This window comes from Pseudomyrmex gracilis, unplaced genomic scaffold, assembly GCF_002006095.1.
Source record: "Pseudomyrmex gracilis isolate BER0280 unplaced genomic scaffold, ASM200609v1 scaffold_25, whole genome shotgun sequence".
In the NCBI taxonomy this organism is placed as follows: Eukaryota; Metazoa; Arthropoda; class Insecta; order Hymenoptera; family Formicidae; genus Pseudomyrmex; species Pseudomyrmex gracilis.
In genome coordinates this window covers 162,482-189,134 of record NW_018020609.1, presented here as the reverse complement: position 1 = coordinate 189,134, position 26,653 = coordinate 162,482, and the positions used below count along the sequence as shown (strand labels likewise).

General features: G+C 35.5%; 3 protein-coding genes and 1 long non-coding RNA gene across 15 annotated transcripts in view; 1 reads left to right on the top strand and 3 right to left on the bottom strand.

Annotated features, from left to right (window-relative positions):
• Positions 1-13,740, bottom strand: part of LOC109852167 (peripheral plasma membrane protein CASK) — a 197,828-nt gene extending 184,088 nt beyond the window's left edge. For 7 of the 8 annotated variants that reach the window (XM_020423062.1, XM_020423060.1, XM_020423065.1 and 4 more), the window contains exon 1: positions 7,422-7,603. In XM_020423062.1, the coding sequence (XP_020278651.1) occupies positions 7,422-7,549 (128 nt within the window). In that variant the 5' untranslated portion in view covers positions 7,550-7,603. Of the gene's footprint in view, positions 1-7,421; positions 7,604-12,638 lie in introns of those variants that run through there. The other variant, XM_020423066.1, reaches the window with a different exon arrangement.
• A 15-nt stretch (positions 13,741-13,755) lies between these two features.
• On the bottom strand, positions 13,756-15,500 carry LOC109852169. Of its 2 annotated transcripts, XR_002249974.1 has the most exons (6): positions 15,329-15,500; positions 15,046-15,136; positions 14,717-14,882; positions 14,449-14,534; positions 14,151-14,342; positions 13,756-14,010 (listed from the first exon to the last, which is right to left on the bottom strand). It is a non-coding gene; the product is annotated as an uncharacterized LOC109852169 (long non-coding RNA). The 2 variants fall into 2 exon arrangements; XR_002249975.1 differs by lacking the exon at positions 14,449-14,534.
• Positions 15,501-15,605: 105 nt separating this feature from the next.
• Positions 15,606-18,642, bottom strand: LOC109852164 (exodeoxyribonuclease). 2 transcript variants are annotated; one of them, XM_020423055.1, is made up of 8 exons: positions 18,473-18,642; positions 18,092-18,153; positions 17,404-17,751; positions 17,177-17,303; positions 16,968-17,111; positions 16,610-16,753; positions 16,339-16,519; positions 15,606-16,237 (listed from the first exon to the last, which is right to left on the bottom strand). In XM_020423055.1, exons 1-8 carry the CDS (start codon positions 18,624-18,626, stop codon positions 16,120-16,122), a joined length of 1,278 nt encoding a protein of 425 aa, XP_020278644.1. In that variant the 5' UTR covers positions 18,627-18,642; the 3' UTR covers positions 15,606-16,119. The 2 variants fall into 2 exon arrangements, with proteins under 2 accessions (XP_020278644.1, XP_020278645.1); XM_020423056.1 differs by having other exon boundaries at positions 15,608-16,237; positions 18,487-18,577.
• A 1,993-nt stretch (positions 18,643-20,635) lies between these two features.
• Positions 20,636-26,440, top strand: LOC109852178 (pantothenate kinase 4). 3 transcript variants are annotated; one of them, XM_020423100.1, is made up of 14 exons: positions 20,636-21,114; positions 21,579-21,861; positions 22,056-22,239; positions 22,330-22,422; positions 22,740-22,890; positions 22,995-23,185; positions 23,353-23,627; positions 23,710-23,862; positions 23,948-24,035; positions 24,118-24,322; positions 24,434-24,591; positions 24,754-24,923; positions 25,076-25,419; positions 25,711-26,439. In XM_020423100.1, the coding sequence occupies exons 1-13, from the start codon at positions 21,003-21,005 to the stop codon at positions 25,416-25,418; spliced, it is 2,406 nt and encodes an 801-aa protein (XP_020278689.1). In that variant the 5' UTR covers positions 20,636-21,002; the 3' UTR covers position 25,419; positions 25,711-26,439. The 3 variants fall into 3 exon arrangements, with proteins under 3 accessions (XP_020278689.1, XP_020278690.1, XP_020278688.1); XM_020423101.1 differs by having other exon boundaries at positions 25,076-25,426; XM_020423099.1 differs by having other exon boundaries at positions 25,076-26,440.
• Positions 26,441-26,653: the final 213 nt, after the last annotated feature.

Sequence of the window (26,653 nt, the reverse complement as noted above, 5' to 3'; positions counted from 1 at the left end):
CCTATCTGACCACTAAGAATATTTAGCCAGTGTTGGCTAAGATTGTCTTGTTAGTATAAAATTGCAACATTGTGCCAATACTTGAAATCCATATCTGACCAATCTCGGAAGTAAGTATCGTGCCGAGCTTAAGAGCCAGCGTTGGCTCGATTTAATCATTAAGCATATTCGCCCAGTACTGGCTACTACTGTCGTACCAATATCGAGCCTCGTTTGCCGATATTGACCCAATACTGGGCCGTTCGTCAATTCCTACAAGGGTCTATTTAGAGAATAATTAAAAGATAAAATGAAGACAAATTAGTGTAATTTCTATTGCTTTTTCTATTAATTTTTTGCTGTTGTATTTGATAGAATGAATAAATCGGTTTTATAATAAAATTATCTAATTCAATTTTTCTCTATCGAGAAATTCATCAAAAATTTTCCACTCGCAATTAAAATCCAAGAAAAATCAATAAAATTTTATTTATTTATCTATTTATCTATCTGAATGTTATGTATGCAAAATGTTTCGTTGAATAAAAGCTTCAAATCTATCATATAATTGGAATGTTTGTTTGCAAAAGCGGCATTTACTACACTGCCGGAGAGAGTCATCAAGATACGGCGTCGCGACCCGTCATTAACATCCGTTTCTGTGTCTCCTTTGCGTCCGAAGATATCGAGTAGTATGCACGACGGACACGCCCGAGCAACGCGCGCAGAAAAGGGACAGAGGAATGGGAAATTGAAACCGCTAAATGGGATTGTTAGCGAAAGTCAGGAATAAATAACGTTTCTGTTAGACGTTCGCTTCGCGCGAGATTCAGTTCGTTTAACTCGAACTGAAATATATCCTTTTTGCGCCGTGCCGACAACCCTCATCGGGACTATTCACTGCAGGTTTCGCTCTCTTACCCCCGATGTGCGCGCAGTTTCCTCTTATCGACACGTACAGATCGCACATGTGCTACGGTTACCCGAAACACGGTACATAAATGCAACACTTTCTCTCTCTCTCTATCTCTCTCTCTCTCGCTCTCTCTCGACGATTCTGTGAAACTTAAGCCGAGCCCGACGCTGATATTACGTACTCTCTTCCGCCTTCTATGTATTACCATTATGAGTTGCTTATTACTTGAAGCTAGACTTCGCAATAATGAGAGTGGCGAACGATTTCCAACTTTCTTCCCACCGGAAACGATAAAATTTATGATATGACTTTATGATATATCACTCTCTTCAGAAACAAATTAAAACTTATAAGAAGAAACATATATATATATATATTTAATTATATATATAATAAATAAGTAATATATCAATATCAGATAAATTACACTCCGAGATTTGCACGTCGTCGACTAAACCGATCGCAAAAAGAGCAAATCAACATCGCGATAAAAACGATTGTCGACTGGACGAGTCTTTTTTAAAGAGAAGATTCATTTATTTATCACCAAACCAACTCGGAATACACAGTGTATTAAAATTAGAGATAATTTAATCGGATAATTTCTTGACCTCGTCAATATCAAACATAAAACATTAAAAAAACGAGATTTGTAAAAGTGTCAAAATTTAATTAGCGAGTCTCAATAAATAATGAATCGCGCGGATGTTAGGTAGTTTCATTAGGAAGAGCAGCTACAAAACCGTTCGCCTTACACTTTGCAAAGATGTATTGTGATTATCGGATGTCTTTTTAACACTAAGCAGAACGCGTCTATTTCAAAAGATACAAGACACAATTGATTTTCCTGGTTTCTGTTACGTCAAAGAGCTTATGATAGATGCTTTCGCAAGTTGCGAGCATTCTCGTGTAATATAATAGCTATTTGGTACAGCTCCAAGTTCTGTGACCACTCTAACGGATAAGAGAGATATCGGTTTATCTGCAATAATAGCATCGCGATAAACATCCGCGCCGTCCGTTCTGTTTGTCAACCAATATTCCGCCGCACAAGACGCGATCTATAAATAATCCGTGCCGTTGATGTTTGCTTCGCAAATTTTGCACGATAGTCTGTATACGCGTTAAAAAAAAAAAAAATCATTAACGAAATACATAAAAATCTTTTTTGAAAGAATTCTATAATTTACAAAGTTAAATAAGCTTTGTAAGAAATAATATCTCGATATTAGATAACACGAGTGTCTTGTTCTTATTTTTTTGTTAGTTTAAGGGTTACATAAAATATCGGGTAATATCTATCTAATAAATGAACCAGAAACCAAGAGATAAATTTTTATACACGACACTCTCGGTATGCCTGTGTAAAATCGTGTGTCTAACAGATAAATATGTAGAAATAGAAGACAGTGAGGGAAATGCGCTAGTTAGGTACTCGATAACATTTATCTTACAGATAATAACCCGTCGAGTAAGCTGAGATTTATCGGAGGAGTGGGAACAACCGGCCCTAAAAAAAAGTTAAATTTCAAACTCGTCGGAAATTGTGACGATAAAAACCCGCAATACGTATTTCGTTTGATACTAAAATGTTCATCAATTAAAACATGGCATTATTGCGAGTTTTTGCATTGTCTCTATTACCGTTTAAATACCTAATATTGGCGATGCAAATGTTTTTTCACTGCTCGTGTGCGCAACCGAGAGTTAAAAAGTTAATTACGAGCAAAACTTTATCCGCGTGCACACATAGTCTTTTCAACATCGTGCTCGCGCTGCGAACTAAAAGAGAGGATAATTTGTCGACAAGAAATGTTATCTCGCAGATGATACATAGCCGTGATGTTCCAATCAATCTCCAATCTCATCTTGGAAATTCTATTGTTTCACTTTAGATTATTGCGTCGCTATAATAAAATCGACAAGTGCAAAATCGACGAGTAAAAATCGTGATAACGTTTTACCTGTTAACGTGACCGTTTTACACGAGCCAACTTCAGAAATGTCCAGAGTATTTAAATTATCTTTATTAAGGATAAGAATTTCTTTAAGAAATATCTGTGATATTATCTATCTTCGATAAATAAAACGCTCTCAAAAAAAACAAAAAAAACAAAAAAAGATAAAATTTCTGAAAAAATTTTATTTTTTCCGGAACGATAGAGTATCTGTTTTAAAAACACTGATATAAAAGGTCGCTAACAACCGAGAAAAAATCTTAGAAGTAAAAGATTACTTTAGGAAGTTTGTTTAAAAAGCTAGGATTAGATTAATGTCGGGTCACGTTCGGACCTTTATCGCCCAAGCCGATATTAAACATATAGCTCTTTAAACAAACCTTCTAAAGTGATCTTTTGGAATTAGCAAACCTTTTACAGAACACAAATATAAACTACACGTAATCGTTAAAGTCAGTTATTGCATTGTAATAAAATTTAAAACAATATTGAAAAAGTTGCCGATGTTATCTGATAAATAACAGTTTTTCTTTTTTTTTTGTATTGATATATTTCCAAAAAAAAGTTTTATTTTCTTCTGCTTAGAAAAGAATTCTTCTGCTTAGAAAAACAAAATGAGACACGCCGCTCGATTTTCTTTATCTAACCGATAAATTCTTCGGACCCTGAGTGTCAAGATTATAAACATTTTTTTTATCAACTATTTATCAACGTGATGTCTGATTGTGTGACCACCCTAAAAAAACAAAAAAAAAAACAAAAAAAAAATAACCACCGTCCCGGGTATAAAAACGAGAAACTTTGTCTTATCTTTTCTCATTTCGAACGCAACCATGTTTCGAACCATGTCGGCGATCATTCTATTACTGGCATGTATCACGATCGCGAGAGCGGACATTCCTGGTAAATCATCATCATCTTTATTATTTCATTTTTAACGTTGATATCTAACTTTTTCGGTCGTTTCACAAGTTGTGCCATTACTGTTCTCAGGCTGCACAATTCCTAACAATGTGCTCGCGTCCGGCGGTATCAAGCCTTTGATCTTACAACGCAATGCCCTCAACCAGATTACTTTTCTGTATCCGAATCACAACAACGGGATGATAACTATTCCTTCGGGCAACACTATTTACTTAGTCTGCCCGGGTAGAACGAATTCTTTCACACATTCGAAGAAAAACGAGTTAATGGCAATTTGCGAATATAATACGATATTTAGCGTGGATGGAAAATTAATGGATATCAAGTTCCTAACTTGCAAACATCACAGCGATCTAGTTGGCAGTTATACAAACAGGCTACCTTGTCCTACAAAACGGGAAGTCTATCGTAGCTTAAAGACCGATATCAAGCCGGCCGAGATCGGTTTCCAAACCAACTTGGGTTTTATTCGCACTATCGACTTATGTTTCGACACTAGATATCGTCAAACGTTAGCGACGTACTTTAAGATGTCGAAAATGATCGGAACTGTACAAAACACTGACGTCAGGTAAGCTATTCGCAGAACACGGTTGATGTTACAAAAATCAATTTTTCCAATTTCGGTACTTAAATCTCTTTATTAGAAAAGAGGCTGCGCGAGCGAGAGTTTTTCGAAACCGAATAAAAATAAAATTTATTTTTTATATTATTTTTTTTCCGAGAATTGTGTTCCGAGATTTCTGTCGATATATTTTAGTTTCCGCGCGGTTGTTTGTTGACACGTTGGTGACTGATCCGGCCGTCTAATCCGCCGCATTAACTGACGAATAAGAAAAAAGTTCGCGGAGTTCTTCGACAAGTCACGACTCTCGCGCGCTTCCTGATTCAAATCTCATAAAACTTCATTAGGGTGAGAATCACGAGGAATCTCAACGTTTCGTCAACTTATATTTCGAATAAATTTGATTTTTCGAATAACGCGGAAGCGGGAAGAAAATTCTTTAGAGAATTCTATCATCAATCTAATTAAAAGTTAACACGCAAAACTGTTTTTGATTTTCTAGAAGTTGTATCGGGTTACACGCAAAGAGATAAATATAATAACGTTTTAACAAAACTTAGTAATAATTCATAAAATTTTAATCCAAAAAAAAAAAAACATTTGTTAGTATTCGATTAGTTTTATCGAATACTAACTTATTTTTTTTTTTTTATGTAATGTGTTTTGATTAAAATATCATCATTACTAGAAAAATATGTACCGTTTGATGTAAAAATTGAAAAGTGTAATATATCGCACTCTCGATCGCCTGTTACAGACCTATGCAGTTTAAAAAAGGCGTTTTTTACAACGGAATAGATTTAGAAAGAGCTTATAACTTCGACGTCCAGATGAGCGTGATGTCTGACATACTCGGATCGTCTGCTCAGAATGTAATAAAGAAGAACAAACAATATCTCACCCGCGGTCATTTGGTGGCTAAAGCGGACTTCGTGTACGCCGAACAGCAGAGATCGACCTTTTGGTACGTGAACACCGCGCCTCAGTGGAAATCCTTCAATGAGGGCAATTGGAATTCGCTCGAGATAAGCGTGAGACAGTTCGTCAAGAATCGGCATTTGGATCTCGACGTTTACACGGGAACGGACGATATTATGTCCATAGAGGATGCAAGAGGCAACCACCAGCCAATTTATCTAAAGGATCCTCAACGCCCGAACGCCAGAATATACGTACCGAGGTTCTACTGGAAAATCATCTACGATCCATTGACCAAGCGGGGTACGGCGTTCGTAGGCGTGAACGATCCGTTTATCAAACAGATCACGAAAGACTTGTGTTTGTGCAACGATATCACCGACAAGATCACGTGGTTGAAATGGAGTCCGCACGATATCCAGGCCGGTCTTTCCTACGCCTGCAGCATTGATAATTTGCGTGAGTCGTTGTGGTTGCCGCCGCTCGATGTGGTCGGCATTCTGACGTGATCGAAACACTTTCGATCTCGTACAATGCGCGTCTTTGCGCGCGAGATGTACAAACGAACAGCATTTTCAATTGCGATAAATCGAATATAACAGTTTCGGATTTTGCTATTTTGTGCATTTGCATGTGAGAAAGAAATGTTAAAAAAATAATAAAAGAAAAAAAAAAGAACAATTTGCCGACAGAAATTGGTTGCAACGCGAATGCGTATTGTACGTGCTATATGCTACAAATACTATTACATTACAAAGAGAATGATATATGTGTCGCGACAAGTTTTTTACAAATCAGAATACGATATCTTTGCTGAAGATGTGCGAAGCGAATGCTTTATCTTCGACACGAGCGATGTGTCGATAGCAGAGAAAGGATAACATTTGTACAAAAAGCACTGAATAAAAATGTTCAACTTATGCGGAAAAGTTATTTGAAACGCATAACAGCGTTACATTTATGTAGCACGTGTTAATTATATGTATAACTTTAATTTTCAATTATTTTCTTTGTTGAATATTTTTTATATAATACTGACATTGCAATGATATATATTGATGTTTGTAGAACTGTTTGTAGTTAAAATACTTTTGAATAAACAACAAATTGGTCTTTTTAAATATGTATTTTTCTCCACGTATATATGTATATATATATATATACACATGTATGTATTTAAAGTATTTAAGTTTATTCAATATTTAAATTATATGTATGTATATATAATCTAAATATTGAATAATTCTATAATCTATACATAATATTTATATATATAATTATATAATTATATATATAATTTAAATATTGAATAAACTTATATATATGAAAACCACAGTGGAAGAACTTGATAAGTCTTTTTTTTTATTTTCTGTTTTTGACGTTACTTGGTAATTAAAATGAAGTATTTTAATTATCCAAAATTATCCGAGATAGGGAAATTTGTTGTACATTCCGAGATATAAACATTTTTATAAAACGTGTAACACAGAAATACATATACGTTTTGAACTTTAAAAAATCTCTCTCCTTTAAAGTTACAAAATTGTGACTTATCAAGTTCTTCCCTCTTGTGGTCTTTATATATTTAATTACTGCACTTTATATACAAAGCAGATTAAGATTTTACAATAAGCAAACTTTGTTTCTCAAAGATTATTATTACAATGCAAAAACGACAATTAAGGTTCTCTAGTATGTTTTAAAATAAATATTTTTTTTTTCAAATCAAACTGAGAAATCGTGTATATTAAAACGTCACATGTAAAATGTAAAAAATTACGTGAACTCTCGAGACAAGGCGGCTGCTTTATCTCGATGATATAAAACGAGATTTATCTTGAAAGCGTCAAGATTTAAAGCTGTCTCTGTGCAAGAAGATTTAAAGTTACTTTGTACTAGAAAAAACTCGATCTGTTTCTTTCACGGGACGTAAGATAAGTAGCGCATACCTTAGCGACGACCAAAAAACTTGGTGAATGTCGCGCGAGCGACTTGAAGTCGACAACGACGCCAACTTCAAAATATTCCAAAGAATCAAGGCGCAATTAATTATAACCGTTGTATAATCCGTCATTAATAATAAATAAACAAATATATAAAAAAAAAAAGAAATCAAAACGTTGGAAGATGTTGATTTTCTTGATTTATAAATAAGACTTACCGAATGGAGCGTCGACCGTCTCGTTTCTTTGAAATAAAATAAAACATGCGACGAAATACACAAAGACGCTGTTCGTCACAATCGTCTTTATACACCGCAACATTCGACTTTCTATCTTTGATCCTCATTCTTACGCGATACTCGCTTTCGACAAGAAAATCACAACAAAATTGCGGAGCGTTTGCAACGCACACCTGACCGCGCGCGCGAGAAACAATTCACTGAACTAAAGATGGCGGTACCGAGAGAATCGAGAAAAAAAATCACGCGCGCGCTACACGGTGTGTTTGGCTTTTGTTGATATCAGGCAGACCACTTTGATAACATGTTTTCAAGTTTTTTGTCACGCGAGAGCGTGTATCGAATATTTATTTATTCTAGTCGGGTTATTTACAATTACAACATTGATGCAAGTACATAAATTCACGTACGATTCGCGTGAGAAAAATCTCGATAGTTTCGATTATTGAATCTCGATAGTTTCGATTATTGAATCTCGATAATTTCGATTATTGAATCTCGATTAAAAAATGTTTTGTGTGTGTGTTGGATTTATTATTATTTATTACGTTAAAATTATTATTAATTACAAACAAATGTAATATATAAATAAACTCAGTGAGTAAATAATATTAAGAGAAAATATGTTAAAAATTGCTCTAAATTGATAAAACATTTTTAACGCAAATCGACGAACTAACGTAGATGTAATGAAATACTGCGACTTGATTATATACGAAAAAAAAAAAAAAAAAGACCTTTTTCGTGATCAAAGCAGAGAGGTTACAATCTAATTTACGAGTTAATATATTGTTTTATATAATAAAAAACAGAATACGAATTTTTTTATATAAAAGACAATTATGGTCTCCCAAATTGAAACAATTTAATTTGTTCGTTCATCAAGTGGCTTAACACATATATATATATATGCGTTACGAAGTAAATTTCATTACATCCTGAAGCACAGAACGGGAATAAATTCTCAGCTATAAATAAAACAAGCGTTCAACTAAATGTGAGATTATAAATATGTAATTTTTTATTTTTTAAAAATTTTATCGCTTCTCTCAATACATTCTTCGAAACATATATCATTATCTTTACGATATTATATTATATATAAGTACGTTATTATACACTAACAATTTGTCGCACACTAAGCAAATAAAACGGTATATAACTCTCTTCGGGAAAAGTTAAATCGCGAATTCGCGCGTAATCACACGGGGGAAATTCAAGGAACAAAATTCTCGCGTTTCAAAGATAATCAGCGCGAAAATTTGCGTTGTCGTGCAAAGGAACGCACAAACCAACAGGACCTTTCTCCATCCGAGAGTTTGCGAGGGAAAATGAAAAGTAGGGCGCGAATCGTAAAAGCGGAGCATGCCACGTCGTATTTCGTACCCTCCTCCCCCCCGTACGTGTCCGCATCGAGATTTAAATCCGTTGGAGCATTCTGGGGATTTCTCTCGGTGCTTTCGTTCGCCATGCAAGCAAGGAAAACGCGACGTGGGAACACGGAGGTGAGAGGTTCGTCGAGAACTTTTGTACGATAACGCCCCGACTTCCACCTCCACAACGTCTCACCGATATGCAACTGGGATCCTTATTTATTTACAACACATTCCTTGCGCAAGCAGATAGACGGTAATTGACACTGCGTTGCTCTCGCTCCATATCCATTTTTTAAATATCTTTCTATCTTTGTTGTTAGTTTTTTTTTTTTAATACAAAATAAAATGAAATCGATACACGATAGATAATCTCGAAACTCAGTTTACGGAGTTCGTAAGAGTTCGTAAGACAGATTACGAGAGATATCCGGAAAAGTGTTCGAATTAAAAAAGCAAGTCTTTTGTTTGTCAACACTCGCGCGCTCCGAAGTTAACTCTATTTCCTTAGTCGATTTGTAAAACTCGATTAAACAATAGACGGTGGTTGATGAGAATTTAGAGAAAGCGCGGCGATTTTAGAAACCGGCGAAACAAACCGTTTTCGGAGAGGAGAAAACTTGTGTGTTCGTTGTCGCGTCCTGTCTCTCGCGTACTTTAACCGTACGGAACAAAAACCCTTATATACGCGCGGCAGTCACGGATTGAAAAGAATTGACTTTAAAAGAGCCGTTTGTGCGCGAATTGTGGCACGCTGTGTTTAAGTTTAATTGACGCTGAAAGGAGCGCGGCGCGGGGTTGTACTAACTTTAATTAACTGTAACGAACGAAGAATGCACCACTTCTCGATAACACCGTGTTGAGTCTAATTGATGAAGTCCATGGAACACGCGAGCGGGTAGCATACACGTAGGATGATGATCCTCGAGTTGGTATCTCCGTTGAAATGTTTTTTTCTGCGACAAATATGATCTTGGCGATTCAACTCCGTTGCGACAGAGAGTTGCAAAAGAGAGAGTCATTATTTAAGTGTCTGTACGATAGCAAAGAAACATTCGCGCGATAACTAACTGCCGCGTGCTTGTGACGCGCGCGCGATTTATATTTTAATTGAAAAATAATATTTTCGGTCATAATTCGATCGTTCGTCGCGTTATTATTGTTTTTTCCGCGATCAATTGTAATTAAGATGGAATTTAATCAGCGGAATTTGTCAAACGTGTATCCCGGGACAGAGAGAGCGCGTATATTAATAAAACTTTCATCACAGTAGAGTTTCTAGTCGCGAATTCGCGACGTCTCGCGTCGAGTTTAGATGTGAGTTAACATCACATCATGATGTGATGATCGATTGAGCGTGTTTTAATAAATAGCCTTTATCGCAAGAACATTAGATACGAATAATGCATGCTGCTTATTTCTCAGCCACGAGAAAATTCTATTAGCATACAAGGACGGAATTTAAAATAGAACATACCGTTAATGCTAAGATACTGTGAATTTTCCATATAGGTACGAGACGTGATAACATTATGCTGATGAGGATACTAAAAACGGAGAGTTGCGAATAAGGCGTGTGTGTTGCTTCGGTTCTGCGTGTGTGTAAAATTCACACACGTCTCTTCTGAAAAAAAAAAAAAACAAAAGGCAAAATCGCGACCTGATTGAATCCGCGAGGGCGGATTAAACAATATTTCGATTTGCGCAACATCCGTATTTTTTGTTTTCTTTTTGAATGCCGAAATATATAAAAAATCAAACACATAGCAAAACAAACATTAATTTATCCGCGTGTTTCAATTTGCATTCGCGTTTCATTGTGATATCAATATATGACTTTTTGTTTCAAATCTTAAAATTATTAAAAAACTTTTTTCACACATTTAATAAAATAAAATAAAACAGACATACGTATATGTATGTATGTATATATATATATATATATATTGAAAAATTGCCAATAAATAAATGAAGCTGCTGTCGCTTGTAGCAGCACGATAATTGCGAGCTATAAATACGAGGCGGGGAAATAAATATCCAAGTCATAAGTCGATGATTGTCAAATATGCGATTTCGCAATGTATTTTTGTTCATGACGCGGATTACTCTGGCATCAGGGTTAGCCAAATTGAATGATAAATCAAGTATTGGCTTCCGATACAAGCGAAATTGCGTTCCCGTGGCACAGCAATCTCTGCTTTTCGGGGCCATAGTCTTTCAGCAGATTAAATAAACCGTTTCCAGCGAGATCGATCATCCCTAACACACGAGATATACACGACACGAGCATTAAAAGCTTCGAAACTGCAATTGCGCTGTCGCGGTGAATCTCTCTTGGCAATCAACAGGAAAGTAGTATATACATCCCATGGAATTTCGACGATCGCTTCCTGTGGCAATAAAGATTATTTAATAATCTATGCAAAAAGTTTGAGTTTTCTGTTTTTTTTTTTTTTTTTTTTTTTTTGCGCCGACGTGATTCTTCGGTGAAAAAAAAACTACAAATAAAATAAAATTTATACTTATATTTCATTTAAAGTTTTTGCAAAATAAAGCTTAAACCGTTCTTTTTTTTTCTGATCACGTAATTTTTCACCGTTATCTTAGATAGGAAAATTTTAAAAGTGTTTTTAACAACTAGAACTATTAATTAAAAAACTAATCAAGACTTTTCAAGATAATCTTCTTCAAATGCTGAATATTAATTTTTCAAGCTTCAATTTTTTTTAATTGAATTATTTCGATGTTTTATCTCTGTATTTCACACAGCGTGTTTTCCGTGATATTCTTAAAGTCGAGCAATAATTTTCCTACACGAGCGAATTGGAAAAGTCGAGTTCGAAACATGTGAGGGTCTAGATAAATGGTCTATCGACAGGCAGACCCGACAGACGAATGAGCTGTTGCCAATATGCCAACTAAAAACCATTTATTTCGATAGAGACGTTACACTAACTGTCTGAAACGCCGTATTGTATCAATTTTGCTTTGAACTTGCGCGTTTGAAAAATAAAAAAAAAAAAAGAAAAAAAAGAAATTGAAAACCTCTTGTCGCGTGTATAAGCAACCAGACGTCGCGCGGTTTTTAACAGAGCGATGTTTAAATCATAGCCCGTATATACAACTGTATACTCGTTTTTAAAAAAATGTTATCATTACGTCCGACGAAACGCGCGACATTGTTCCTCCTCGGGTTGTATCAACTGGATCGCGGCTGGCAGAGGGGCAAGAGAGCGGCGCGGTGGTCAAATCTGCTACCGCGCGCGCGATATATAAACAGCGCGCGGGAAGAGAAAGGGAAAGATGATGCGATTTTACTCGCTTCGTAAGCACGGATGACAGGTCGCGTTACATGAATGGAATTTGATAAAGCTGAAAACTGGAGAAGCTAAACTGGGGAACTCGCACGCGCGCGACGCCCGCGGCTCGTCACTCTCTTGACTCGCATCTCTCTTATAATATCCCTACTTCGGCGTCCGCGTTACTCACTCCGTTTCGTATCGCGCGCGCGTCAGTGTTGTATGCAAGGTGCACACTTACACACATTATTTCCCCTATTCGGCGAGTGTGTGCAACACCACACACGCGCAGCCGCGCGCGCAACGCGTGCATACACTGACGCACGCGAGAGACCGACACACGTTCAAAGTAAAACCTCCGCCCACCAGCGTTCATCCAATCGCATTACGCTTTCTCTCTCGCGCAATACCCGCGCAGCACCCCTCTCTGTAGCGCGCTCGCTCTCTCGCACACGCGGAGAGACACATAATACACACACACACACACTCTCTCTCTTTCCCTCTCTGAAATTCTTGTTACTCACTTGCCGATAATCTCGCAGAGCTCGTAAACATCGTCGAAGAGAACCTCGTCGTCCGCCATAGTGACGACGAGGAGGAGGAGGTCGAAGGATTCGACCGAGCTAGGAGCCTGCACGCGCCGGGAGGCGCGTCGTAGCTACGCGTGATAATTCGCAGCGCGTACGAGTACGCGCCTTTCTCTGTCGCTCCTGCCGTAGTTCCCCGACCGACGTCGTTGTCGTCGTCGTCGTCGTCGTCGTCGTCGTCGTTATCGTTGTATTCGTGTCGTGTCGCGCGGTGTACGCGCGGCGTGAGCGCAGCTACGTATCGAAGATTCACGGCCGCATCACCGTCGCGCCCTTTCCCGTCCTTCTCTCTCTCTCTCTCTCTTTTTATCTCTCTATATCTATATCTCTTTCTCTCTCTCTCTCTCTCTCTCTCTCTCTCTGTTCACTGACGGTCCGTCGTTCTCTTGCCTTTACGCACACGTCACGCACATATGCACGCACACACAGTCGTGGGATAACACACCTGTGTGCAAGCACATCAACCGACCGTCGTCGCACTGACACTCCGTCGTCGGACACGAGCCTACACCGTACGACTGCGGGGTGCGATCGTGAATCGTACGTGCGGCGCACACAGCTCTGCGCGAAACGATACGATATCGGACGAACACCGCCGACACCCGCCTCGTTGCCGTTCGAGGCGCGCTGAGTTCGTTCGCTTGCTTGCTTTGCTCGTCTCCTGTCTCTCGCCGGCTAAGTCAAAGCACGCACGGAAAGAGACAAAGAGACAATAGCGGCGTGTTGCGGTATTATGTCAGGCTCGTAAATAGGATCCCCGTCTCGTGACCTGCCTTAAAAATCACAGCGAGAAACTCCGATGAAGCAGAAGGTCGTAAGTCGAAGTGCGTGTTCTCGCCGTAGAGCCGCGCGGGCAACGCACGTTGCCAGTACGTACACGTACGTACGCACGACACGGACGACTTGAGAGACGGTCTCTTGACGGATGATGACGAGAGACGATACCCGGATGGCACTGCACACGCTACCCCGTCTGTCAAAGGCCGGGCCAGTGGATTCGCTCGCTCCGAAGCAAGACTGGTTGCATAAAATGCGGCGGGCGGCTGCGCCGACCGCCAGTCGTTCTCCTCCGACGCCCCTCTGTGGTCGCGGCGTGTAACGTAGTGGGGTGGTAATAAAACCTCGACGTCTCTTCGAACCCTCAACGACCTCCTTCTGAAACTTTCAACGACCGGCTGGTGGTTGGATATCGCATTCGTTTCTGCAAAAGCGCTATCGGTAAATCCTCTCTTTATCCGCTGCCGTGGGGTATTAGGATAACTCCGTTCTCCTTCTGCTTGTGTCGCAACGATAATCTTCGTAATGACAGCTGGGGGAAAAACTATGTTAATAAAAAAACATAGTGTGCGATCCCTAAATAAATGTATGTTTTTTTTGTTAATTTTTAGTATCAGAAGTTATTTTTTTAGATTATTTTTTAATTATTAAAAAATATAAAGATTTGCTTACGACTATTCTAAAACCGGAATTCCGTCGAAGATTTCCTCAATGTCGCCCTTCCGTCCGAACACCGATAATACCAGCATTATCTGGCTGTGATATAACTGGATAGCTTGATTACCGAGGGCCGTATATCCCGTTTCTTTTTCGAGATATTTTAAATGTTTGTTATCGTAGCCTCGCAAAATAATTATGTTCTTTCTGTAGAAATAGTGTGTGAGTTGTAATTATAAGATATATTTAAAAATTTTGATTTAAAACTCCGCTATACAATCGCGCATCTGCATATACATTTGTTTTTTCTCACCCTGATTTCTCCCATTCTTTAATATATTGTTTTTTTGCCTTATCTGTTTCTAATTTCTTGTGTAGCATAAGTATACTACATGCTATCTACAAAGATACATGTATATATATATATATATATGTATATATATACATGTATCTTATATATATATATCAAAAGCAAAAGAAGTACAATTTGTCATTTTTTAAATAATTTTCAATAACTTAAAAATCACAATAAATATTATAAGGTTTTAGTATCTTTATATAAAGTTTCTTGCATTTCTTACCAAAGTTGCTGCTATTCGTGACTCCTTAATAATATCACTGTTAATTACTGAATAAAATACATACTGATCCGGTCCAACTCGATTTCTATTTTGTCCGTACTTCTTATTTCTTCTCTTCTTATATCTTCTGTTACTTTGCCATTTGTTATCTAACGTCAATATTCCTCTAAAAAAAGTAATTGTTTTTATAAAAGTAGTATTTTATTTTTGCGCGCAATAAAGAAAGAGAAAAATTTTTACAGTCATTTATGCTAACACACGCGCCGCGCGCGTACACAAAATATATTTATAAAAACTTATATAAAAAACTGATTATATGTGCAAATTACTTGTTTAATGTTTTGCTACTTGAAGTATAAATATTATGATCATCATCGCAATGTAGTCTGCAACATTTCTGATTTTTCATTTTACAAATAACTGTGAGAGAGAAGAAAATTTATATGTGTGTGTTACATATGTATACTCTCTATTAAATGCAAACGTTTTCATTAAAAATATCTATCAAAATATGTTTTGTATTTAATATTTTTATGTGTATATATTCAAACAAAAATATAAAAACGCACATATGTGTATATAAACACGTTAACCTAACCTAACCTAACCTACTTTTGCTAACAAACTTTGGAGAGGCTGTGACCGCAATTGACTGTGCTCGCAAAAATCGTTCTGACAATTGCCGGGCAACTGGGCACGTTAAAAAGACTATATAAAAAAAAAAAATAGAAAAACAAAAACAAACAAACTTCACTTCATTATTTTTTACACAAAACACATCAGTATTGTTTTATTATTTCTTTCAATCATTAATCGGTGCGTTCAGACAACTCAACAGTTGCACAACGGTTGAGAGATAATCACTTCTGATTGGATCATACTTTTGGAACCGCGGCAGATTTTGAAGAATAGTCCTATCATAAGTGACGATCTCTCAACCGTTGAGTTGTCTGAACGCACCAAATGAAGTTTTATAAAGTTGTCTCGCTAATGTCCAAATATATATTTGTTAATCACTTACAAAAGTTTCATTGTGTTTCGGACATACCTTTGACGGGAATAATTGTGTTTATTACTTGTCTTGTGCAAACAAGTAGTACTTGTGCAATTCACACAAGTTAATTTTCTATCAACAATCATATGAATAATAAAGACAGATCTTATTTATAGAATTGTAGTTTATTTATAAAAAAATATTTCATCTATCTCAAATTATATAGAGATTAGATTTCAACCCTGAGTAAAAATTAAAAAAACTGTCTCATGCAGCATCAAACTATGGAAATGGTGAAACATTATTATTCAATGATATAAATGTCATTTCTAATGTGATGAAAAAGAACTCGCTGTGCAACAAGTACATGTGTCTCTTTCACACTATGAAATATACAATACGATATATACTACACATTAAGGTAAAGTATTACAGGGCAATGATCACTGCCGTAAACTTGCTTCCTTATAACATTATCGCACACTTTTTTCTTCATCCGTTCTGACACAAGGAAATAATCCAGTCGCCTATATGTGTGAAAACATATATAAATACAACAAATTAATTAATTGCGTGGATATAAAAAAAGTAAACCGTAGCAGAAGCATCAACTTTTGTATCAACTTACCATCCAATATCCTTGCCACGTGAGTTAGCGAAGTACGACCAGAATGTGTAAGCACCTTCTTGATCAGGATATAACATTCGGAATGTATCCACAAATCCGGCACCTAGAAACTCGGTCATACCGTCTCGTTCCTCCTTGGTAAATCCGGCATTTTTGGTGTTTGTTTTTGGATTCTTTAAGTCTGACATAAACGCAATAGTAACAAGTTAAAAAATAATTCTATATAATAAAGACTTGTGGCACGAAGCAAAACTTGATGTAATATTGATACCAATTTCTTGATGAGCGACATTCATGTCACCACATATAATGACGGATTTCTTCTTATCCAATTCTTCGATGTACTTTTTAAATGCCTTATTCCACTCTAATCTCTTCGGCAATGTTACTAATTTTTGCCCAGCATTTGGTACATCTGTTATATTATGTTTTATTATTACAAACAAAAAAACAATTATATAAAGTTGTTTGCGCTCTTATAAAATGTAACATAATTATGTATTTAACGGTTATACAACATGTTTGTTTATATAATATTGAACTTGACAAAAATATAGTATTTTGTAGCTTCAAAAAATTTACTTAAAGGAAGAAAAATATATGTGTATATATGTATTAAATATACTTACAAACATTGATCATGAAAAATTCTGAGAATTCTGCTGTAATTATTCTACCTTCATCATCAAAATTATTACTGCTTAAGCCATATGTCACAGAAATTGGTTTTTCTTTGCATAACAAAGCAACTCCACAATAACCGGATTTTTTACCTGTTAATATAAATCCATGAGTCAAATTCACACAAATAAAATATATGTTGTTTTTTTAGTCTTACTGTCAAGAAAATAATGATGATATCCAGGTATTTTTACTTCATCTGGAATTTTCTTTTTGTCGCATTTTGTTTCTTGCAGAGCAACAATATCAGCATCTTCCTTGTTGAGGTAATCTAGTCCATTTTTCTAATAAAGTAATGATACAAAATTTTTACTGATTATATCTTAACATATAGTTTGTATATGTGTGTGTATTAATATAAATAAAGTAGCATAAAATATATACTTTCAAAACAGCTCTAATCCCGGAAACATTCCAAGTGCAAATCTTCAGATTATACTTCTTTCCTTCATTATTTGTCTTTGTACATTCAAAGTTGATCTCGTTCAAGTTGGTGTCTGTCTTATTCTGCATCTGTTTTGGCTCATTCTTTGTGACCTTCGTTTGCTTTGCAGTAGACGAGTCATCATTATCATCCTTTGATTCTTTTATCTCAACTTTTGCCTTCTTTGATGCAGGTTTATCATTTAAATCATTGTCACGTTTTTTGTTTGAAGATTTTTTTTCCTCAACTGTTTCTGTTTTCTTGTTGACTTCGGTTTTTTTGCTAGATTTAGGTTTGGAAGATTCAACCTAAATTGAAACAATCAATGTACATAGTATGTGTATATAGTTTTAATTTTACATATTATTTGCTGCAGAGAATATACAAAATATAAATAAAACATAAATAAAATAAAAATTGATTTATTATATTATTTCCTTGTGTATTATTTTTTATACATATTATTATTTTACATATTATTTTTTTATATATTCTTTCTCTTTATTATATAAATACAAAGTATATATTAAAAATATGTTATGTTTTACGCGCTAGGTTTTATATATAAATCAATATCCATTGCATATATATGTACATATACTTTTAAAACATCAAGATATAGAAACAATTACGTATAAATGTTTATACCTTTGCTTTCGAAGCTCGTTTTGGTGGCATAGTGAAATCTTGTACTTTGCAAAGAATAGGTGCTGAGAAACATAAAAAGAATATATTGTCACACGTTTTTATGTAAACAAAGTGGATTTAAAACGTCAAAAATCACTAGCTCCGAAAAAATATTCAATCTTCAAGAAAGAAACAAAATTGTTTGCAAAAACACATGTTTATATGCAGCAAATATTAGGAGTTGTGAGTAAGGGTGCGTTCACATGCAGGCTGAAATAAGAGAACGAAACATCCGACTGGATCCAGTCCGGTCATTTAGCTTTTCAGTTGATGATTTTTTCCTCAATCAAAACATTCACAGAACATTTCATCACGCATATTGTCACTTGCGATCATAATTACCTCGGTGTACGAACCTGTGGGATAATTTCGCGTACGCGACTGGAAAATCTGCGATCAATCGTCTGAGGTAACTCGGCTTGAATAACTTTAAATTTAGTGCCGTTGGCATTGTTGTCAATAAGGACAATTTGCAGAGAAGCTCGAGAGCTGCCATTTTACATCCACGTCCACCACGAGCGCCCCGATGTTCACGTTTTGCGCACATAAAGCTAACACGAGCGGCGAATAAAAATGTATCTATCTCGCCGATTGATTTTTTGGTTCTGTTCCGTGCTATGTTCGCGCCGTTCGATTTGGATTGGCGAACAATCAATGGCAAATGTGGGCGACACGTATAACACAACTACGTGCTTAATTGTCTTTTATTTCTCGCTCATTTATTATCGTTTTGCGAGCAATTATCAGTCGTACGTATTACATGTATATATCATTTATACATGTATATGTATATATGACTTCATCAAAGAGAAGATAGTGCCTCTATTACTCAAAATTCAGGTATTTTTAAATATACAAACGTCAATAAAACAATAATAATTAAAACTATAAATAATCATAAAAGAAATTAAATAACAGAAAATGATGAAAGTAGATGATATCTGATTTGCGTATAAGCTCCATCTTTTGCTCTGTATCCAGTCGTATTCTGCGGATGCCAGGAATTCTGATGCCGTGCTTGTTAAAAAATGTTACGATAACTGAAAGAGAGTCACTCAAATTAATAAAAAAAAATTAAAAACAAATAAAAACATTTTTCTAACTTGTTTCAGAGAGAAGAATGAGAGCGGCCGGGACCTCGATTCTTGAACAATTTGCGCGTAACGAAAGTCTATAGTACATGCGACAGTAACATTAGAGTTTTGTATGCGAAAGCAGAGAGAGAAGCCTGAGAGGCGGCCAGGTCCACAAAAGAACGTGTAATCACTTTTTCGCCCTGTAAACTAGCGGCATGTTCGCCGATAGTGCACATTGGAACTACGCGGCCACGTTCACAAGCGACATGTCGCTATATGTCAACAGCGTGCGGTTCTATTCTGTGCTACGTGCACGAGTTGGCCCAAATGGTCACCTTCTTCAGGTGTGCGAGTGTAATCGCGAGCGTGGATTTGATTTCTTTTGGAATTTGTCAAATGACCGGTCTCTCGCGACGAGAAGATGAGAAAAGAGGAGAACGGAAAAGGATAAGAAAAAACATTTGCGCACACTTTCCACACACAACATAGATGCGACAGTCAAGAAAAGTAATATTATTTTAGCGAGAGCAGCATCAGAATTCACGGGAGGTGTAGTCAGGTGTCATCTCCTTTTACATCATCATTTGCTGCTCTTTGCCTCATAAATTTTATTTTATTTTCTTAAAAACACTAAACATCTGACATATCTTAAACGTTAGCCAGTCTCATTAATTAGGATCAAGGCTGCATGACGGATGATGTAAAAGGAGACGATACCTGACTACACTCCGTGAATTCTGATATGCTGCTCGCTAAAAATAATATTCTTTTCTTGACTATCACATATTTTCTTGCACATTTATGTTGTGCGAAAAGTGTGCAATATTTTTTCTTATCCTTTTCTGTTCTCCTTTCTCATATTTTCGTCACGAGGCCGGTCATTTTATTAATTAAATCCAAAAGAAATCAAATCCACGCTCGCGAATACTACCTCACACACCTGAACAAGGTGTGACCATTTGGACTCGTGCACGTAGCACAGAATAGAACCGTGGACATAGCGCGTAATAGAACCATGTCCACGAAAAGCGATCGTAAAAACTCTTATGGGTCTGAGCACAATAGAGAAAATATTAGGAATAGAAATTAAAAAAAAAAAAAACAGAGATTAAATGTAATGTACAATGCAAAAAAATAAAATATAACATATAAATATAGGCTGAGAAGTATATCATGCAGCCATGACATACTTCTTGTATTTGTATGTTATATTTTATTTTTTTGCATTGTATAGTACATTTAACTTCTATATTTCTAATTTTTATTTTTAACATTTTCTCTATTGTGTTCAGGCCCTTAAGGTTGGTTTATAATTGCTCCAACCGCAACCGTAGACCACTGCCACAAAAGTTGTACGATAAGAAATATGTACTTCCGTTCGCAATTTAATTATAAAACGGTAGTACGCATTTTCTATCTTCCAACTTTTACGGCAGCGGCCTAAGTTAGCGTTTAGACAAATTTATATTATAAACCAACCCTAAGTTGTGGCTGTCACAGCATATGTTCAGTATGTTCTTGTTCTTCTCTCTGATTTGAGTCGCGAGAGGCTCTGCTGTAGAGTTTGTGGGAGAAACAATTGTTCTCTTCAAAATTTGTTTTTGTTTGAATTGTTGTCATTAAATATTTGTATTATATCATTCAAATATTTGGTAAATCTAATCGTCAAACAGCTGTTCAGATGTAATGTACATCGTGATGTAGGAGTCACCTGACTGAAAAGTATAAAAGGCATGTGTGTCACTCGGAACGTGTTAATCAGAGAAAAGAATTGATTAAGTATTCGTAACGCGGAAATGGCAGAGGAAATTGACGGGGAGCGAGCGAATCCGCCATGTATCAAATTGCCGCCTGCTGTCGAGGTGTTTGCTAATCTCAAAAATGCGCAAACATTCGCAATTGATATTGGTACGGTATCAATCTGTCTTTTTGTTTGTTTGTTTGTTTTTTTTTTTTTCTACGCAATATTATTAACATGCCCTTCAACTGTCAAAACGACTTTTGCGAGCACACATTTTTCCCCTCAATACTTTGTTAAATGTCCTCTATCTGTTTTTTTGTTTGTTTGATGTTAAAAGGTTTAACATGTGTCTTGTTGTCATGTTTTTTAATTGTACGCATATAAACAAAAATAACATTGTAAGAACTTGTATTCGCATATATATATTGTCATATGAGATGTTACACACAATGTACTAAATAAACATGTTTTTCAACGTTTATATGTATGTGTATGTATATATATGTATATGTATTCAAATTTGCTTTACGCGCATTTTATTAATATACCAAGTGAATATTATCAAGTAATTAACAACGTATATATGTGTATATATAAACTCTGTATTTAATAATATTTTTATTTATTTTAGGCTTGTCATTAACCAAAATAGCTTATTATTCAACAGTAAGTTATCGCAAGGCACTTTATGAAGATGCGGAAGGTTTGGGAAATAGCGGAGAAAGAGCATACAAAGTATTTGAGGGTAATAGATTACATTTTGTTAAATTTGAAACAAGATATATTGAGAGCTGCTTAGACTTTGTCAAAAAGAATCTAGTGGATGTTGAAAGATTTCATGGCAAAAGTATCAAAGTAACTGGAGGCGGAGCATTCAAATATACTCAATTGCTACAAGAAAAATTAGGATTGTTGTAAGTACAGTTTTACAGTTTGTCACAATGAAATTTTTAAAGGAATAAGTTTTTTTATTTGAATTTTTCATTTTGCACATGTTTTTTCTCTTTGCGTCTCTCTTTGATTTACTTTGCGCTATTTAAAGGAAGAACGCATGCATTATCTTTCTTGGGAAGATAATGTTTTACTGATTGATAAGATAAAATTTCAGAGTTGACAAAGAAGATGAGATAGACTGTCTGATAAAAGGTTGTAATTTCTTGCTGAAAAATATACCATGTGAAGCTTTTGAGTTTCATCGACACGCAAATCCAGAATATGAATTTCGAAAAGCTGAACCTAACATATTTCCTTACTTGCTGGTTAATATCGGCAGTGGTGTCAGTATTCTTAAAGTAAGTAGCTGATATTTAGAATATAATTGCGCTTATATGTACTAAAGTTAAATTACTTAATTTATTTGTGGTGTGAATTTATTTTTACAGGTAGAGTCAGATGAAGTATTTGAACGAGTTGGAGGTACAGCTACAGGAGGAGGTACATTTTGGGGATTAGGATCACTGCTTACAAAGAGAAAGGTATTTAAGTTTGTGTAATGTTTCCAAATTATAATCATACATTTCTTTTTACGTATTATACTTTTACCGAAACAATGATATAATAATTTGAATTATGTTTATATATGTATATATACATATATGTATATGTGTGTGTATGTGTATATATGTATATATGTATATACAAACTCTATTGGAAAATGAATAATGTATGGAATATTTTGTGAAAAATTGTGTCTAATGTATGAAAAGGATTCTACACCATCCTTGTGTACGATTGAGTCATGTGTGTATCATACATATATATTAAAACAGTGACTTTAAAAACACCCTGCTAGGACTTTGATGAATTGCTGCAACTTGCAGAACGAGGAGATCATCGTAAAGTAGATATGTTAGTGAAAGATATTTATGGAGGCGACTATAATTCCCAAGGCTTGTCTGGTGAGCTTATTGCGTCATCGTTTGGTAAAGCAGCATTGGGTTGTGGTGAGTTAAATGTTATATGTAAAACATATTTATTTCTGCTTGCATACAAAATCAGGAATAAAACGTGTTTTTTGTATAATAATAATTTCTATTAATATTCATAGAGCGACCACAATTTTCTGAAGCGGATCTCGCAAGGAGCTTGTTATTCACCATTAGCAATGATATCGGACATATAGCTAGTTTATACGCAACTGTACATAATATGGATAAGGTTTATTTTGGTGGTTACTTTCTTCGTAATCATCCGCTATCAATGCACACCATCTCATACTCCATCAAATATTGGTCTCATGTTAGTTTCTGTGCTTTCAGCAAGAGTCATTTTTTTGTTTTTGTTCTAATTAAAATCTAATCGGTTTACAAACCTAAATATAAATCTTGGACTATCCGTTATTACGGTATTATACGTATATTTTACAAAATGTTACATATCCAGTTTTTTTTTTTTTTTTCATTTAGGGCAAAGTAAAGCCTCTTTTTCTTCGCCATGAAGGTTATCTTGGCGCAATTGGAGCATATTTGTATGGGACCGAACAGGCGGACAGGTACAGCTGGTTGGAAAACTATGCCGGCTCATCGGGATTTAAGGATTCTGTGTCGACCGATCTCGGAATTAAGGTCGATCAATTAGAAATTGATCAGGCAGAATATATCGTTACGTACTGTCCTTTGTTAAAAGATCCAGCGACTTATAATCCCGACACCACGGATCTTGCTCAAGATAAAGAGGCCAGGTATGTTTTTCTGTTTTAAATCATTTGTAACCGTGTACAAATGTGTAAATAAGAAATAAAATTTATTTATGCATATACATAGAGATTACTGGCTGCAATGTTTTGAAGAGTCTGTGGATAAATTTGTGTCAAAAGCTATTCACAGTCAACCTCACAGTCCGACAGCACAGGAGAGAGGATCAAAACTTAAAGAAAAATACATCAACAGGTTGCACTATCTTCATGCGCAACCATTGTAAGTATATTTTGTTTACTGCAATAAGTTTTCTAAACTCTGTTAGGTGTATACGGTTATATAATACTGTTGTAATAATTTGCAGTGCGTACGGAGCACTCACGGTTAGAATATTACTCGATACCATCGAGCATTGTATGAAGGAATTCGATTTTCCGGATCCATATTTGCATGTAAGTGAATTTTCATTTCTTCGTAACTTTCATAATAAACATGACAATCAAAATTTACATGTTATACATTCTTATTTATTAGCAAAAAAGAAAAGAAAACGAAGGCGCGTTAAAACTTCTACACGATCGTATAGCAGTATTAGATAAGTTGGAAGGTGCAGAAAAAATAAGAGCTTTAATTCTTGGAGTTCTCACTGGTAATATATTTGATTGGGGAGCAAAAGATGTGGCAAAGTTGTTGGAAACTGATGATTTTGGTTTCAAAGAAGCTCAAACAAAGATTCCAGGTGCACTTTTATCAACAGATAAACAATCAACAATCAGCAAAATATCAATCAATCTTCTTTTATCATTTTTGACGTTCTAACGACATTTTTAAGAATATTCGTCCCTCGCAGGTAGACCGTGGTTAGAAGATAATTTGGATGAGTGGATACATAGATTGGAGAATGAACCGCCTCACAAATGCGCGGCTGTTTTTGTTGACAACAGCGGTGCAGATATTGTCCTTGGAATTCTGCCATTCGTGCGGGATTTGTTACAACGAGGAACAAGAGTAAGTTTAAACGTGTATTGCAACATTGATTAAATATCGTAATAAACACATTTATCGTAATATAAATTTATTTTTAGAAAAACATCCAAATTGTACGTTTCTAGAGAATAAATTTACAAAATAATTAAGACAAAAATTGTTTTATACTTTTTGTACTTTTAGGTAATATTGTGCGCTAATTCGTTACCGGCTTTGAACGATGTAACGTATCCCGAGATGGTTGTAACGTTGCGAGACGCTGCAAAAATTTGCAATGTAATCAAACAAGCTCTAGAAAACAATACGCTAATGGCCATGGAAACAGCTCAAGCAGGTCCTTGTCTAGACTTAAGGTATGTGTTTTTGTAAAATATTTATTCTGTTTATAGTAGTATAAGTGTTTTTAAATATTTTGAATTTAACTTTATATAAACTTTTTTTTCTAATATTTGACATATTGTTGTCTGCCAATTTAACTCGATAATATTGTTTCAATATTCAACAGTCGTTTGAATTTGGATTTGTGCCTCGCGATGGTAAAGCACGAAGTGGATCTCATAGTTATTGAGGGAATGGGTAGAACTCTACATACGAATTTTTACGCTAAAATGAAGTGCGAGTGTCTAAAACTGGCGGTTATAAAAAATCGATGGTTAGCGCTTCGCTTGGGCGGCGATATGTATGCTGTGATATGTAAATACGAACGACCGACACAAAAGACCGTAACATATGATATTGGAGTATTGCCAGCGGCAGTAAAAACTGACTGTTCGTCAAAATGTACAGAACAAGAACTTTGCAAGTGCAATACTCCGAGCAACAAAAATACGAGCCAAGTATCAATCTGAAGTGAGCGGTATGATTTTATCTGTAGACCAATAATAAAACACACAAGAAAAAAAAAAAACGTAATGCCTTTAAAACAAAAATATCTTAGTATATAAGATTTTTGTGAAGAAAATCATATGCAAAATACGCTTAAATTATACAAAAAAGCATAACAAACATTTCTTATTCCGGGACTGTTTACATTACAACCAAGGAAGTGTCGTGTTTTCTATTTAATGATTAAAATTGGATAATAAAAATTTTTTTTTTCTACCTTATGATGGCGCTTGACAATTTTTCACTCTATTGTAGAACGTGTGTGATGCGCGAGATCGAAAAATAAAAGTCGCGAGAAAGAAGAGTCGGGAAATGTGCTGTGGAGGTAAACGGGAAGAGAAAGGAGAAGGTCCTGTGCATGCTGGACACGCTCCACGTCCATTTCTTTTAGCCACGTTCTACGCAATGTCCAAGTTGGAGCTTTATTAAATTCCCGTTGTGCGATATTGTCCAGTTGGGAAACCCGAAAGAGACTGCTGCGCGCAAGCTGACGCAGCCAATTATCTCCCACTTTGTACCGACGTGATATAATCGTTATTTCTTTAGATTTTGTGTGTTCTTTCGCAATTTATTTGTACTTTATTGGTTAAGAAGATTTACTTCAAATTTTTTAATCGTCAAAGTTTTAACAGATTTTTTAAATAATGTACAAAGTAAAATCGTATTTTAACATTTAACTGAAGGCCGATCGTTTAAAATTAAACAAATTAAAAAATCTTGACAAGTGTGCGATCAATAGATGTTAAAATTCGCTCGTTTTACGGAATTCACTGTGTGCCCCTCTTCTGATTTTCTTCCACTATCGACAATAAATTTGTTTTCATTATATGATTTGATTTGTTTTGAAATCTAATAAAAACGTATGTAATTTTGCACCTTCGTTTAATTTACTAATTTTCTTCACACACCAAGAGTTTATTTTCGATGAGATTGCGCGCGTATATTGAGAAAAATACATTACTAACACATAATTTTTATATACGAACATATTTTATTTTTGTGTAGTGAATAAAAACTTTAAGAAACATATCAGAGGTTTTTTTTTTAATAATATCACAAAAAAATATAATGACGTATTTAGTATTTTTTTTTTAGTGTGATTGACTTGTTAATAAATCTAACAAAGCGTAAATAAGTTCGTTATATACGTAAGAAGTTGGTAAAATGCTAAAATCGATATCCTAAGCCCCAAGCTCTT